General features: G+C 38.3%; 1 protein-coding gene across 1 annotated transcript in view; it reads left to right on the forward strand.

Moving 5' to 3' along the window:
• Positions 1-15,617, forward strand: part of LOC126428394 (synaptic vesicle glycoprotein 2A-like) — a 169,708-nt gene extending 154,091 nt beyond the window's left edge. Inside the window, exons 11-12 of the mRNA XM_050090318.1 lie at positions 2,056-2,183; positions 15,316-15,617. Coding sequence (XP_049946275.1) covers positions 2,056-2,183; positions 15,316-15,377 — 190 coding nt within the window. The 3' untranslated portion in view covers positions 15,378-15,617. The remainder of the gene's footprint in view (positions 1-2,055; positions 2,184-15,315) is intronic.
• Positions 15,618-17,061: the final 1,444 nt, after the last annotated feature.

Consider the following 17,061-nt stretch of genomic DNA (forward strand, 5'->3'; position numbering starts at 1 on the left):
ATGAACCTCCAAATTTTTGTTGTATCTGGAAATATTTGTTACTACATCACCAATGTTTTATGTTATAGACTGATAGGCTCACCCCATTAAGAAGGCAGACATAATCTTTATGGTTAATACTTTGTACGGTAAATTCTAATAGTACATGTGGCATGATATATGATGTAAAAGTTCCGATCCTGTACTTTTAATAAGGTAGTATGTATGAGAAGAATGACATAATGTATCACTGAATATTGTGCCAGTAGCTTACAGAAGGTTATCAGTCATCCATAGATAAGATTCTAAACATCTTTGGTCATACAATAACAGCTGTGCCTCTATTACGATATGGCAGCTTTCTTTAAGTGTCAGCTAATGGATGTGCCACATAAGCACAGAAATATGATGTATAACTGACCATATGTACCAGTGTGTAGTAAACTGTGAAATGTAGTGTGAAGCTTAAAATAAGTAAGTAACTTTAGTTATGAAGTACAGAATATGTATATGTGACAGCTGTAGACAATTAATATATAAACCAAAGTCACCATTTTATGAATGTATTACAGATACTTGAAAATGACCCACAGTTGAAATTGGTTAATTTCACCCTTAATAAATAGATGACAGTCTATTTGAATCATGTTTCTGATTTCAAAACCATTATGTATTTGTAAAACACAATATACTGCGTGTCTTTTGTAAGAGTTGTCAGGTGCTTTTTCTCTGGTGCTTTGGGAGATGGTTGCAATTTCACTTTTGCAATGCGTAACTGCAGTCACCTCACATGTCTTTCACACAATACCCACTAACAAAGAGATAGAGGGGCTGGCCAGTACTTACCTCAGCTCAGTACAGCCGATACATACACAAAACAGAACAGAAAATTTACATTCCTAGCACAGAAGAACTGTCTGCCTAGAAGATGTCCAATACCCAGTAGCAGAGCCTGCCCTCCAGCATAATTCTAGGGACCTAGGAACCTGCTACAACGTACGTGGATGCCTATTGTCAATGGAAAGCATCAGTTTGTTTCCCCATTTTTAAACAAAATCATGTTTAGAGCAAAATTGTACGTGTCCATTCGGAACTGCGGAGATGGGAACTTGCACTCCAACACATCCTTTCATCCCGCCATTCCTCTGGACTGAACCTATGTTAACCAACCTCACTCCCATTTACTCTTCAGTCTTGTCCTTTTTCCCTCTCCTCTTTAGCCATTCACACATCTTTTCATCCTACATAGTTGTGTTTATCTTTATACTATATACCTCTTTACTTCTGCATGCATCCTCTTTGGTTTGTAGCTGGCACAGTACTTAACAGTAGAATATCTTTGGCTTCCCTCTGACAACCATGCCTCCATCCTTGCTACCCTCCTTGGTTACCTTTCCCTGTTGCTTCATAATCTGGATTGTGAGTAACTGAATCCACTTTCCCTTCTTTCCTTTTTCCCCTCTCTCCTCCCTGATGAAGGAACAGAGTTCCAAAAAGCTAGGAATGTAAATTTTCTGTTCTGTTTTGTGTATCTATTGGTTGTGCTGAGCTGAGCTGAGTACTGGCCAGCCCCTCTATCTCTTTGTTAGTATTTGTTTCACATCTTTATATGAGATTTTCCATTAATCATTTAGATCACACAATACCCACTGTTAACAGAAAGTGTCGATTTGTGTTCCCTTTACAAATAAAATGATTTTTAAAGCAGACCACACAGTCTGCTACTGCCATGCAGCAGTGCTGTTCAGTCTCTGCTGGAGTACCAGTTACTCTTCGTGTTTTACTACCCTTGTTAAGACGTGTTACTAAGCTGAATATCGCACTGGACTGATCTGGGACTGCTCTATCGAATGGACACGTACAATTTTGCTCTAAACATTATTTTGTTTAAAAATGGGGAAACAAACTGATGCTTTCCATTGACAATAGGCATCACATGAAAAATGAGATGATGATTACTTGTTTAAGCTGACTCCAGCTACACATTGCTGGAAAATGTGAGTAGACACATTTGGCATGACTATGTAAATGGAACTAAGATTGATGTTCTTAGAGGCTTTATTTACTTTAATTCAGAGCCATGGCGGTGTGCCTGTCACTGTGTTGCGGCCGCTTGGGCACTTTCATCACATCCCTCATGCTGGGTGCCCTCATTGACTCTAGCTGCATCCTCGCTATTGCCATCCTTGGAGGATTTGTCTTTGGTAAGCTTCTTTTTTTATGTTTACTTATTATTTTTGTTTTTACCAACATGAGTTTTCAGCCACTTACAGTATTGTGAGGAGTCATGTGTAAGCCAGTCCTGCTTTTGTATTAAACTAGCACAATTGAAGAAGTTGGCAGCAGAAAATGTTAGCTATCAAATTGAAAATCTAATCTGTTGTTGAAGTATGAGAGTGCAGTCAAATGAAAACAAGACACATGGAAACAAGTAAGTAAACTATCATTTCAAAAATCATCACCATAACTGTCAATACATTTATCCCACTTTGAAGCCAGATAGTAAATGCCTACATGAAAGAATGTTTGTGGTTGCCATAATCCTCTCCTTCTTGGCAGTGACATGGTTCCCTATATACAAATTGGAAATTTGTGGTAAGGACTATGGGACCAAACTGCTGAGGTCGTGGGTCCCTAAGTCACTATACACACTGAAGTGCCGAAGAAACTGGTATAGGTATTCATATTCAAATACAGAGATATGTAAGCAGGCAGAACACGGCATTGTGGTCGGCAACACCTACATAAGACAAGTGTCGGTCGCAGTTATTAAATTGGTTACTGCTGCTAGAATGGCAGGTTATCATGATATAAGTGAGTTTGAATGTGGTGTTACAGTCAGTGCATGAGCGATGAGACACAGCATATCCAAGATAGCGATGAAGTGGGGATTTTTCCATACGGCCATTTCATGAGTGTACCCTGAATATCAGGAATCTGGTAAAGCATCAACCTACTTCACTGCAGCCGGAAAAATATCTTGCAAGAATGGGACCAATGATGATGGAGGAGAATCATGCAACACAACAGAAGTGCAACACTTCTGCAAATTGCTGTGAATTTCAATGGTGGGCCATCAACAAGTGTCAGAGTGTGAACCATTCAATGAAACGACATCAGTATGGGGTTTCAAAGCCGAAGGCCCACTCGTGTACCCTTGATGACTGCATGACACTAAGTTTTACGCCCCACCTGGGCCTATCGACACTGATATTGGACTATTGATGACTGGAAACATGTTGCCTGGTCAGACAAGTCTCATTTTAAATTGTATCGAGTGGACACATGTGTACAGGAATGGAGACAGCCTCATGAACCCATGGGCCCTACAAGGCAGCAGGAGACTGTTCAAGCTGGTGGAGGCTCTGTAATGGTGTGGGGCGTGTGTCATTGGAGTGTTATGGGACCCCAGATAAGGCTACATACAACTCTGCCAGGTTACATGTACATAAGCATCCTGTCTGATCACCTGCATCCATTCATGTTCTTTGCACATTCCGGTGGACTTGGGCAATTTCAGAAGGACAATGTGACACCCCAATAGCCCAGAATTGGTGCAGAGTGGCTTCAGGAACACTTTTCTGAGTTTAAACACTTCTGTTGGCCACCAAACTCCCCAGACATGAATATTATTGAGTGTATCTGGGGTGCCTTGCAACATGCTGTTCAGACAAGACCTCCAACCCTTGTACTCAGGATTTAAGGACATCTGTGCAGTATTTATGGTGTCAGTTGCCTCCAGCACTACTTCAGACATTAGTAGAGTCCATGCCATGTTGTGTTGTGTAGCTTCTGTGTGCTCGAGGGAGGCCGTACATGATATTAGGCAGGTGAACCAGTTTCTTTGGCTCTTCAGTGGTGTGTGTGTGTGTGTGTGTGGATACACTCTCTCTCTCTCTCTCTCTCTCTCTCTCTCTCTCTCTCTCTCTCTCTCTTTCAGAAAAAAATAATACCCCCGGAGAGACAACATCAATTTTGATCAGTTGACGACATATGTCACCTGGGGGACTGTAGATGTGCTGATAATTGTTTCAGCATAATGTTGTGGCATAGCTACCGGAGCGCCATCTGTGTCTAATCTTTAATAGTGAATGCTCACAGCCAGATGGCTCAGTGTAATGCAGACGTGTGAAGCAAGCAGGCAGCCATGCCACAGAGACGCCCTCACGCTTCCTGCAGCCAACTCAGTGAGTTTGAAAGGGGTCAAATTGTGGTCTACCAATTGGTGGGATGGTCTTTGTGGAGAATTGCCACACAAGTTGGACATGCTGTTCCAGTTGTTCAATGATATTGGTATCAGTGGTCAAGTACACATTCTCACACCAGTAGACGAGGATCTGCATGTCCATGCATCACAAAACGCCCCACCCATGACCATCGTATTGTAGGGACAGCAGTAGCACATCATACAGCTACCGCATCACAGGTAAGAGCTCTTGTGAGCAAAGACAAGTCAACATGATCTGTTGTGAACCAGTTATTAGCAATGGGAGTATGGGCACACACACCTCTAGCCCATTTACTAAAGTAGCAGCAGCCAGTTATTATTTCTCTCATGATTAGGTAATGAACTTGTTATAACTGTTCCACAACCGCATTACATACACGTCTTTCTCCTCTCCCCCCCTGCCTTTTGGCCTGTTCATCATATTCACCAGTTAGTGCATATAGCATAGTAGCCTGTGCCATTACTTGGTTTATATGTTAACATAGTTTTAATATTTGAATATATTGTAATATAATATTTATGTCTTCAGAGTCTCTCTGGGTATTACATTATTCTTGTGGTTGATACTGAGATAGTCATAAAATATCAAATATCTTCGTATAACAATTTATTTACAGCTGTGAGCTCTCGCTGAAGTTTATGAACGATCTGTTTACTATTAAGTTATCTGACAATGGCCTAAGAAGCTGAAAGGCAGTTCATAATGAACTATTAAACAAATATTATTGTGGAACATTAATACAGTGTGTTTAAGTTTTTGATATCATGTTCTTTATTCAAATAGATGTTGTTTTTTTCGTAAGATTTGCTTTAACACATGCTCGCTTCCTTCATTATCAACGCAGCCTCTCGTGATCCAGTATCTAAATTCAAATTTGACCTTTCATTCTCAGTTGCCTCTACAATTTGATTTCTGTTAATAGAACTCATGATCAATACTGTCTTCCTCATCAAATAGGCCACAATTCTCACTTTAACTAGACGTTGTCACTCAAATACATACATTGCACACACAGTTTATAATCAAAGTAAAAGCTCACTGTCTCTATCATTCTTCCTGTCCAACATTGCTCGAAAAATCCAGGTACCACTGAAAATTCCAAATTCACTCACCATCCATCAATGGCAGTCAGGCTCTGGGTTCAAAGACTGTTGCGGGAAGTGATCTCATTGTCACAGGTCTTCATATACAAGCTGATGGATGCATAGTAGATGTATTAATCAATGATACTCTATGTTTAACAATCTAACTGTATATTTTCATTTCCTGGTAATTTTTAGGACACAAACAATGAAAGACTCAATTGATAATAGACTGTATGAGTTATTACCGAATTTATTATTTAGTATTTCAAACCAATTTAACTACATTCAGTTTTAGCAGCATCCCATAGGCCACAATACAATATTAATCACTTCACACTGAAACCTTAAGCCAATTCAAATACGGCACGAATAATTAGCCCGAGATTATGTTATCGAATATAGCCTTTCAGCAACAACATCATTCTCTCTACACAGGGATGTGGCATCTGGGTAGCATGAAGCAAGTCAGTAGGAAAAAATTACTCTCAAATGCTGAACAAGGTAACAATTTCAGAAAAATTGGATGATTAATCCACAAAAATAGAGCTTCACAAACTGAGCATGTCAATAACATAGCGATTGATAAAGTTATTGGATGTCCTCCTGAGGGATAGTGAGACAAATTCTGTGCAGCTGGGGTGTTGGATCTTCAATACAGTTAGCTGGTTGGTTGTCCTCCACAGCACACCCTTACAGCACATCAGTATGTCAACAATATTCTACGCCATGTTCTGTCGATCTTCATTGCAAGCCATCCTGGGCTTACATTTCTGCAAGATAATGCCTGTCTGCACATGGTGAGTCTTTTACTGCTTGTCTTCATGCTTGCCAAACCTTACCTTGGCCACCAATGACGAGATCTGTCCCAGATTGAGAAAGTTTGGAGCATTATGGGCAGGGTCCTCCAGCCAAGTTGGTATTTTGACAATCCAACATGCTAATTATACAGAATTTGGCACAATATCCCTCAGGACATCCAATGACTCTGTCAATGAATGCCAAGCAAAATAACTGTTTGGAGGAGGGTCAGCTCTTTCTCTTGAATAAATCATCAAATTTTTCTGAAATTGCAATCATTTGTTTTGTCTGCACGTGTACATCACATGTGCATCTCTTCTAACACAAATGTTACTAATGAAATGAATCTAGAAATGGGTGAGCACGAGATTTTGAAGGTTGAGTCCTCCAAATTCTTGGGTCTGCATATAGATAGCAAAATGAAGTGGCACCACCATATTCAAGATCTGTGCAAAAGGCTAAGCTCAGCAACGTTTGCCTTAAGAATAATTTCAGACACTAGGGAAATGAGCACAATAAAAACTGCATATTTTTGCTATTTTCACCAACTTATGGCCTATGGTATAATATTTTGGGGAAATCAACCAATAACAAAAAAAGTATTCCATGCACAGAAGTGAGCAATAAGAATTATGTGTGAGTACATCCTAGGCACTCTTGCAGGGATCTGTTTACAGCTCTACAAATCCTTACAACACCTGCCCAATATACTTTTTCCCTGATGTGCTTTGTTTCAAAAAATAGCAACTTATTCAAAATCAATAGCTCATACCACAGTTATAACACCCGAAGGAAACTGGATATTCATTATGAGCTAAAAACGAAAAGTATGGTCCAGAAGGGGGTTTTATACAGTGGCACCAAGATTTTTAATTCCCTCCCACTGCACATTAAAGAACTGGTTGGAAACATGCCAAAGTTTAAAGAAAATCTGAAGCAATTCCTTTTAGATGAATCTTGTTACAGTATTAATGAATTTCTTAGCAAAAATGCATAGAATCTCTTGTTTGTGCTTAAACCTTACTGTGTGACCTCTACAATTGATTAATCATACTCTGAAGTACAGTCTAACTTAATACAGTACCCAAATTTATGTATGACTGTTTATTCCTTCAGATGTCCTATATCTTAACTAATATGTAAGGGTATATGCTAAACTTCACAGTTTCTTTAATCTAATGATAAGATCAATGTATCTGTGCACAAAACAATAATCTGTAAAAACCTTGACTCGTTCTATATCCAGGGATTTGTTCCCATATGGGACTATGGAACACGAAATAAATAAATAAATAAATAACCATTCATTATCTGTCTTCTAGTTAGAAAATTAGTTAACAATGAACTTTCATACAAATATATTCACAGTATCAGCCTTTACATATACCAAAAAAAAGAATGTACCAAAGTTTGCCTATATTTCACACAATGCATCTTAAAACTGACAACACTGATTCTAAAGTTAACACACCACTGAAAAAAGAGTGCATCTGAGACTGTCAGAAATAGGAATTTTCATTTTTGTTTCAAAATCTTTACTTGATTTTTTAAGCACATTAAAATGCAGTTTGTTAGTTTAATAGTCAATAAAATTTGTGTTCCCTATTTCCTTTATAATTCCTCAGCTGTTGTGTATGCTATTTACTGTGTTCAAAGTCTGTAAATAAGTTTACTTTAGAATCTAACAGCCATTCAATAGATGAAGTGTTTTATGCTTGGATGAGGATGCTCACATATGCTTTCATTGTGAATCACTGCTCTTATGTGGGTTTGAGTGTTTATTGGGTTGGTCAGTCCAGCATCACTTCACACAGTTTTCCTGGCTGTTGTTTACGGATTGTGGCTACAATGCTGCTGTTCCAGCAGATGCATTACATTATCTTTTGTGGATGTGGGCATGGCTTTGTATGGCAAGTTGCTGCTATGTTTGGGCTCAACAATTCCTTTCTTTTCCTTATGTTAGCATAAACACACCATTTCTTATTACCAGTAGCATTGCAGCAGAGGAATCATCAGTGTTGTTTACGAGCCAATTGATGATAAGAAAGCAGAGATGCATGTAGGGCCACCTGATAATTGTTGTGATTTTGGCTTAGAGCATGTGGTAACCCATACTCCTCATTTCTTAACCTTCCCCAGTGCATGCAGATGTTGCACAATAGAAGAATGACCACATTTCATCACATTTGCCAGTTGTCTGGTGCAGTGATGTGGGTTATTTGGATTAGTTGGTTTAAACGACCTTAATTAAACACCGAATGTCTTCCTGAAAGTGGAGCATCACTATTGTCAAAATGATCCTCCTCAAAATGAGAAACCCATTTTCTTGCTGTGCTCTGTTGATTGACATTATCCCCCTACATGGCATAAGAGTTCCTGGCAGCCTCCACTGCTGTCATCCTTTTTTTGAACTAAAACAGAAGAATATGTTGGAAATGTTAAGATTTCTCCACTTGGCACCTCCATTTTCTAGCATCCACAGCTCCACTCACTATCTCAAGATGGCAAAATAACAACATGTCAACTCAAATAACAACAGTAAACTACAAATACAAAAATTACAAGTGTTTAATAAGCCATAACAACCGGAATACCAGCACACAAAACAGATGTTATGAACTTGGGCATCAACCTAATGCAAAGAAAATGTTGTAGCACTTTGTGTAGAAATAACCATACAGTACAAAAATGTTTGCTCTCAATTGTGTCATAATGACTGATCAGCTAAAATGTGTGACAGATTGCTGATATAAAAGCAGCCTAAAAATGTACCCATCATGCAGAAAAGATTTTGGGAAAAAACTCCACAGATGTTATTTTCATCTCACCCAAATGAAGCTGATGAGACCAATACTTCTGAAGCTCTACATAGAAGCTTCTCAGTTATTGGAATGTAACCACTTAAATTTCACTTATTTTCTTAACCCTTTGCCTTACGATTTAAGTTCTGTTAGTGTGAGCCATAAGTGGCTGCAAGGTATGGTTGCGCCTTAAGATTTCCAGCTCTTACACATGCTAAGGCTGTGGTGCACTACGCTTGGTGGCATTCAAAGTCGTGCAGATGCCCTCAGGATTTGTAAGTACATGTGGGAGATGCTAGTAACATGACATTTCTACAGGTATCATAAATAATGACGATTAGTTACCCATTGGAAATGAAACATTCATTGTCTCAAATGCAACGATATATCCGCAAACATTTTATTTCCCTTTATAAGCAAACATACATTGATGAAATACATCTTAATAATAATATTCACAACAATGCAATGATCTAAGACTGTATAATATTTTGTTCAAAACATTCTGGGACCTGTTACGTTAGTACGTTGGCAAACATATTTTCAAACGCAACATCTTCACAATGACATGTACACGAATTTAATAGTCCTTGATTGTATGATATCTTTCAAAACAATCTGGCACATGTAATGCAACCCTGCACTTTTTGCATTGCCACATTGTTTTGCTGCATCTTTTATGCTTTCTGCACCCTACACAAGCTCTCACAGGATTTACTTTTGATGGTGTTGGATCAATATGTTTGGGAAAATGTGCCCGATGTTGCACATGCAGTCTTTGTGGTATATCACCAGATGCTAATCATCCCTTCCAATTATATTCCGGTCAAGGTGTAGTTTTCTGTAATGTGAATCCTATATTCTGCGTAGCTCTGTCATTTGCCACAATGTATTTTGTAATAAAAAGTGTACATGTTAAATAAAGCAACATCAAATAGGTAAAAGAATATCTTGCGGTATCCTTTCATACATTTTCTCATCACAGGGAAGCATGCTAGCATCTGATATTGGCGATCAATTCCCATCATGCCTCTATTGTATTTGACGACACCGGTTTCCACGATGCATTGCGGAAAGGTGTGTCTGTGGCAATCATTTTTGCTGTTCATTGTTTTGTGGAAAGCATGTAAATGTCTCATTTATCTTTCCATTTTAGTGCCAATATTCCATTACAACTCCTCACTGTATATTCTCCCTTCTTTAATTTGGCCTTCAGGAAGTCTGTGGGCATATTTTTTTTCTGTTTGAGTGCACTGTTCCAATCACATTAGTTTTATTGGTGAGGAGAGTTTTGAAAAGTTTCGGTGAAGAAAACCAGTTATCTAAACATAGAGTATGCTCTTTGTGTAATACCGACCGTGATAGTTCTAGAACTACACTTTCAGAGGCACTACCACTAGCATCACGTTTGTCACTACCCGTGTATATCTTAAAATCATAGCAGTATCCTGAACTTGATTCACACAATTTATAAATTTTAATACCAAACCTCGCTCTTTTTGATGGGTGAAATTGTTTGTATACAATAAGCGCCCCTTAATTTCATTAATGATTCATCAATGGCAATATTCCCTTGTATTGTGTACACTTCCTTAAATTTTTGATTGAACATATATATGACTGGCCTTAGTTTGTAAAGCTTATCTGTGTTGTTGGCTAAACTGTTATTCGCTAGATGCAGAAATCTACTTATGTGCAGAAATCTCCTGAATGGCATTGTCTTCCTAAATATTGGCGTTTCTATAACAACCCTGCTAGACCAATACATCTGAATCAACAGTTTCCGTACTTCAGCCATGATTCTACATAGCACAATGTATATTTTTATTTCATTACAGCTGATAGGAGACCACTTTTGGCCTATTTTTCGCCTCTTCTGTTCATTGTTGAGTACGTCTTGTGCATATCTATTCGTCTCAGTTATGATGTTTTCCCAAAATGTACTATTAAATATTACACAGAAAACATCTAATTCTCTTATGCTTGTACTCATGTGCCGTAAGGCTGCATCCTTTATTCTGGGAATTTCCATATACATCCAGATTGTTGGTTCATTGTCTTCCTTTTGCCACATCCACGACTCTGATCGTTACTGGTAGGTTTGCTCTTCTTCGTCAGTATCATCTTCAGTCACCAGCAGCTTACACCATTTTCATACAGTAGGTAAAACATCACTGCCACTGTTACTGCCGCTGTCAAAATATCCTGCAAAATCATTGTTGACTATGCCACCACATGTCTCCCTTTCCTCATGAACACATTTGCTACACGTCGGGAACATTGTGAAAGTATTTTTGTAATGTCGCCAGGTCCGAATGCGGCAAAGAACACTTCGTGTATGCCGCATGTACTCGATCAGCTCTGCAACGTGTCAGAGACATTCTGTTCACATTTGGCGTGGCTGACCGATGACCCCTCTCATACGACATGTGCTTGTTCAGCACGGTAAACATACCACATCTCTGATATGTCTAGGTGATGTTTGGCCAGGTCGGCACGCTACGTCTCTCACACGACATTGTAAGCTAAGGGGTTAAAGAGATAAAAAAGGCTGTACAATGAGAAATGTGTGTGAGATTGATGATGCAATTATGAAATAAACTCCAATACAGTAGTTGGTAGACTTGATCCAAATACATTGGAGCAAGCTAGTGCAAGCAAGTAATTTCTCAGTTGCTTATACTACAGGCATCTGATGAAAGAAGTGAAAAGGAGTTGAATACGTCCAGTCATCAATAAGCGTGAGTCACTTATCTTACCTCATTTCCTCAGTTAATTAAAAAGACTATGGATGGATTTCATGCTTCCTAAGAATGGCACAGTTATCTATGAAGCTGAAGATGAAAAAGGGACACTGGGATATTCAAACGAAAGTGTAAAAGACATTTTCAGAAAACATCAGACAAAATATTTTAGACTTAAATGCACTTTTTGGGTGGTGTTAACAATTGACGGGGTCGGAGAAATATAGTCATAAGCCACACTTTTGTCAAAATAGAGATATTCATGCTATGACATTCTCAACGATGCCCTCTTCATCTTGGATTGAAGAAGTTCAGACTTTCTCCAACAGGAGGCAGGTGATGACGTAGTGCAGTTCTATACTCTGCCACCTGGTGTCTTTTTCAGAAGATACTTAGTCACAAGCCACATCAAAATGGCTGAATGCTCACGTAAATCTGAAGGCACTTCGCACATTCTAGGCGTATATTGCAGTGACAGTAGTGTAAATGAGGATTCTGATCCTTTTTAACAGTGATGGTGATAAGTCTTCGTGTCCATCAATCAACAATACTAGCTCATAAGATGTTTCGGTAACTATACAAAAATATTTTTTACTGGTGATCATTGTTCAGTGGCTTGTGACTTTGTTTCTCATAACATTGCTCTCATAGTTGATGGTCGTCTTTTGTGTTAATGAGAAACCTTTAGAGCTGAATTTTAATTACCACTGATTGTGATAATAATATAGTTTTAGTGGCTACAAATATGTAAGAATATTTTTATTATCATGCAATTTCAGTAGCATATAATGATTTGTATGGCTTATGACTATATCTCACAGAAGTTCTGTGGCTATTCTTCTATTCATATTACAGCTTGAAGTAACTAGAGCAAATTAAGTATCACCCCAGAAACCAAGCTCTTCAAGAAAAGAAAGCACAATACTGGTGAGTGGAAAAAAATTAAGGCCAAATGTTGACGTAATGTGGGTCAGTAGTATGTGTCTTCTAAAACCAACAAGACTGTTCAGGCAGCATCTTTGGGAAGTCCCTGTAGTTGTTCAAATAAGTGCCATACGAAACTACTTGGAGAAGATGAAAATATTTTCCACTCATTTTGGAACATAGGAAACTTCAATGCCCATAATACTTACCTAATGTGCTGTATGAAAATGGTACCAAAAAAGTGAAGGTTCATTTCACTTTTTTCAAAAATGAATGGACCAGTTGTCACAAATTTACTTTACCTTGTTCTGCTTCACTCTTCTTTCTTTCACAGCTATGCAAAAAAGACTACAAAGCAAATTTCATCCAGAGCTGTGACATTTTCATACAATGTGAAAGTAAATGGAATGGAAGTCATGATTTGCAAGCAAGCTTTCCTTAGAGTTCATGGCTTACAGAACCACACAAGAAGAGTGAAGAATTTGCAACAGCAAATGAAGCTGGATCGCTCAGTTCCAGAATAAGATTTTTGTGCCCGAATTTAGCGTAGGCTGCAAATTCCTGAAAAGCGACACCCGTTCAACATGTGATGCCTTTCCAACAGCAACGAGTAACTCAGAATTATGTACAGAGGAAATTACACAAAGAAAAAGCAACATGAGTTGCGTCTAAGAAAGGCTGATAGCATGCAGAATATGATCGAGTCTTTAACTTCTCTGGCTAAAGAGAATGTGAAAGAGCACCATGTAATGGCAATGGATATCCAACAAACGTTTCCCATGCCAAAACTAACAATTGGCCCCAGCATTCTACAAAAGAAAAGTATGGACATATAACTACGGTATCCACGATTGTGGGTCAAATGAGGGATACATCATTCCGTGGACTGAGAAGGACGGAGGAAGTGGTTCAGATGAAGTCGGGAACTTGGAGATAACTAACATTCAAGCAAAAAATCTCCACATAATCACAGATAACTGTAAGGGCCAGGCAAAGAATTGGGCTCTAATTGCCCTGGAAAATACTCTCGTTGGCACCAGAAGATTTGAATCTGTGCAGCATTATTTCCCCATGGTAGGTCATGCTAGACTTCCTTGGGATCATGATTTTGGTCATCTTGAAATTTATGCGAGAAACATATGTCCAATATCATACATGCCAGATGAATGGGTGAAGTAGTCCAAAAAATTTCGTTGTGACGAACATGCACAGAAAAGACTCCAGAGGCTTGGGCGATCTGAAGTCATTAATCTCGATACCCACTCTATTCAGATCTGGAGATCCCATTCGTTTTAGTGAAGCGACTCAATTTAAGTTTGAGTATAAAGAACCTTTCACTTTAAGTGTGAAGCACTGCTACTCAGATATAGGAATCTTCATGTCAGTGGATCTACGTAGCAAGTGGAAAGGAAGACCTGCTGAACCAGACCCATTTCAGTTGCTAATAAAATACAAAAAGCCAATTCAAATTGATCAGAAAAATATTGATGACATTCTGTCTATTACGGCAGACAAACCTGCAGCATATGAAAGCTTTTTTTGGTCAAGTGCTGGAAATAATGTGAACAATGATGATGTAGAAGAACTTCCTTGATTTCACATTTACAGTTTAAAGTAAATTATTAGACTGACTTATCTGTTATCTATGTGTGTATGTGAAAGTGCAAAAATTGTTAAAAACTACTAGTTGTTACATAATTATCTAAATAAATCCTTAAAAACGTATTTTGTGTTCTAAATTATTTTCAGGGAGATACAGTCATAAGCCATTTTCGACCACATCATAATTAAAATTACTCTCAAATTAATATTAGATAACAGAAAGAAGATCTTCTATTTTACACAAGGTTTGCAATGTGTTAAAGTATAATTAAAAGCAAAAAGGGAGTGTCTATTTGGTCTTCAAAACTTTTATACTTCCATGAAACTTTAAAGTTGCTGTATCTCAAAACTAGTTGAATGTGGCTTATGACTATATCTCTCTGACCCTTTCAATTATAAAATCAGGTGTGTCAATTTTAAGATAAATTATGAAAAATAGAGGCAAAATTTTGTACACTTGGCTCTTTGTAACTTCAGAGGCTGATAACATAGAGCAAACACACGTGTGAGTTCATAATTAACTGATTTTCTGACATGCAGACATTCTTGATTCCAGTGCCTTTGGCCCACTGCCAATATGTTGCTAAAATATGGACAAAATTTGTTATAGCAAAGTTTTGAAGTAAACGTACAGAGAGGTTGTGCCACGAAGAATACTTTCTGATGATTTACATTCTTAGCACACACTGTGTCAGAGCGGCACCTCGCAAGATCCTAGGTCTGTTAGATCGCAAACTGTGGCTTGATAAACTGGAGGATATTTTTGTGTTTTTCCAACTCCTGAGTAAATAGCCATTGTGGAAATGACTTTAGTGCCTGCTTCAAATTACAATTAGAGGTGAAACTTTGTAGGACTTGGTGTGACTCCCTTGGGTACATTCTGCACAATTTTTCACAAAATTGAATTTAATCAAACTGGGAGCATGTTCACGTTGGGTCCCTTGACGTGGAATAATCATTTGCCAAATTGTAAGATTTTGCTACATTTCCATAGACTACAAACACATGGCTACAAGGTAGGTATTAAAAATATGCTTAAAACTAAAATTACTAAGGATTTTTCTAGGGAATTTTATCTCAACCAGTATCAGTAATTAACAATGATTTTACAGAAGTTTTTTAATGTGGGGTGTAACATTTCCTGTATCTGCAGCTTGTGGTGTACTCTCGACATTGCTGCCATCCGAGGCAAAGCTGAAGAAGATGAACCACTGAGGTCAACTGCAGCGCAGCGTCTGTATCCTCGCTGCCATTGTCAGGAGCCTGAGATGTCGCCCACATGTGCTGCTTTTACTACCATACCTCGTGCCCTCAACGATGAGAAGTTGTCCTAAGTGCTTCGTGTAGTCCGCTGTGATGGTCAGCATCCTGCATCACTGTCTTAAACATGACATGGTGCACCAGCTGTTATTATTTTGGTGCCAGACAGATGTGAATGGTACAAGAAGAAACAGAGACTGCCAACTTGTGAAAACTACACAAAAAAACTGTACTCTAAAGTACTAGCTTCATTCTTTTCCACTTTTCATACATTTTTCAATGTACCACCAATTCAGCGACCATTATAGAATTGTTAAGTTGACCTGATGTATTAATTTAGAGAGATTAATTGAGGAAAAAGATGAAATTAATTTTGTTGACCTCCTTCTTTAAGAAACTAAACAAACTGCATTGAAGCACAAATATTGGAATACATTTGTGATATGATAATTCTCAACATAGAAAGTAAGTTCATGAGGTGTGTTCAAAAAATAATGGGAAATGTTGTTTTTTGGAAATAATTTTATTTATATGTCTACATCAATGTTATCACCTTCAAAGTAGTCATACATAAGCCCATTTCCCAACCTGTGAAAAACTTCTGTAATTCTGTCTTTCAGATAGTTTATCACTCTTTCAGTGATGCGCTTTTAATCTCACCCATGCTTGTGAAAGTATGATCCTTTAAAGTTTCCTTTACTTTTGGGAACAGAATGAAAGTCATGTGGTGTCATGTCTACTGAATGTGGAGGTTGAGGAAGTATTATAATGTAATTTTTGGCTAAAAATTAAAAAAAAAAAAGTTTGAGCAGGTGCATTATCATGGTGCAAAAGCCATGAACACCACAAATCCAGACTTTTTTCAGATTGTTTCATGCAAATGGTTTTGAACTTGTAAATAGTAGTCATTATTGATTGTTCCACCTTAAGGCAAGCGCTCATGGTGCACTATGCTGTTAAAATCAAAGAATACAATGTTGTAAACTGCACAGTTGACCTCACTTGCCAAGCTTTCTTTGGCCCTGGTGTTCCAGAATGCTTCCACTGGCATGAGAGATTTAATTTTGATGTACAAGGGGTATTTAGCAAGTAATGAAACACTTTTTTTCTGAAATCGTGTTGGCCTTGTGACACCTCACTGGGAGGCCTGTGCACCCACATGATACCACTCTACTGACTGACATCAGAGCCAACATCTTGTTGCATCAGAAACCTCCCCATCATCCATCTACTGCTTCCCGTAGAGTCCGTCCTTCATTGGGCCTGACAGATGGAAGTCAGAAGGTGTGAGGTCTGGACTGTAAGGTGGATGAGGAAGAGCAGTCCAGTGACATTTTGTGAGCTCCTCCGTACTGCCTTGAGTTGTAATGGAGAAGAAGTTCATTTACCTTTGTCTTAGACTAAAATTCAACAATTAAGGAATTAATTATCATGTCACATGTTCCATACATAAAACATAGCAAAGATCATGGCATGAGATAATTGATATGCCAGCATCATCAATGACTTCTTTGACTGTGGCTTGCAATCATTCATAATCTGTTACATCTTTTCCATGATGTCATTGGATGATGATGCACTGTCCAAGATGCTCATCATCTTCAGCATCTTCACAGAATTCTTCAAAATGCTTATACCA

This window comes from Schistocerca serialis, chromosome 12 (genome assembly GCF_023864345.2).
Source record: "Schistocerca serialis cubense isolate TAMUIC-IGC-003099 chromosome 12, iqSchSeri2.2, whole genome shotgun sequence".
In the NCBI taxonomy this organism is placed as follows: Eukaryota; Metazoa; Arthropoda; class Insecta; order Orthoptera; family Acrididae; genus Schistocerca; species Schistocerca serialis.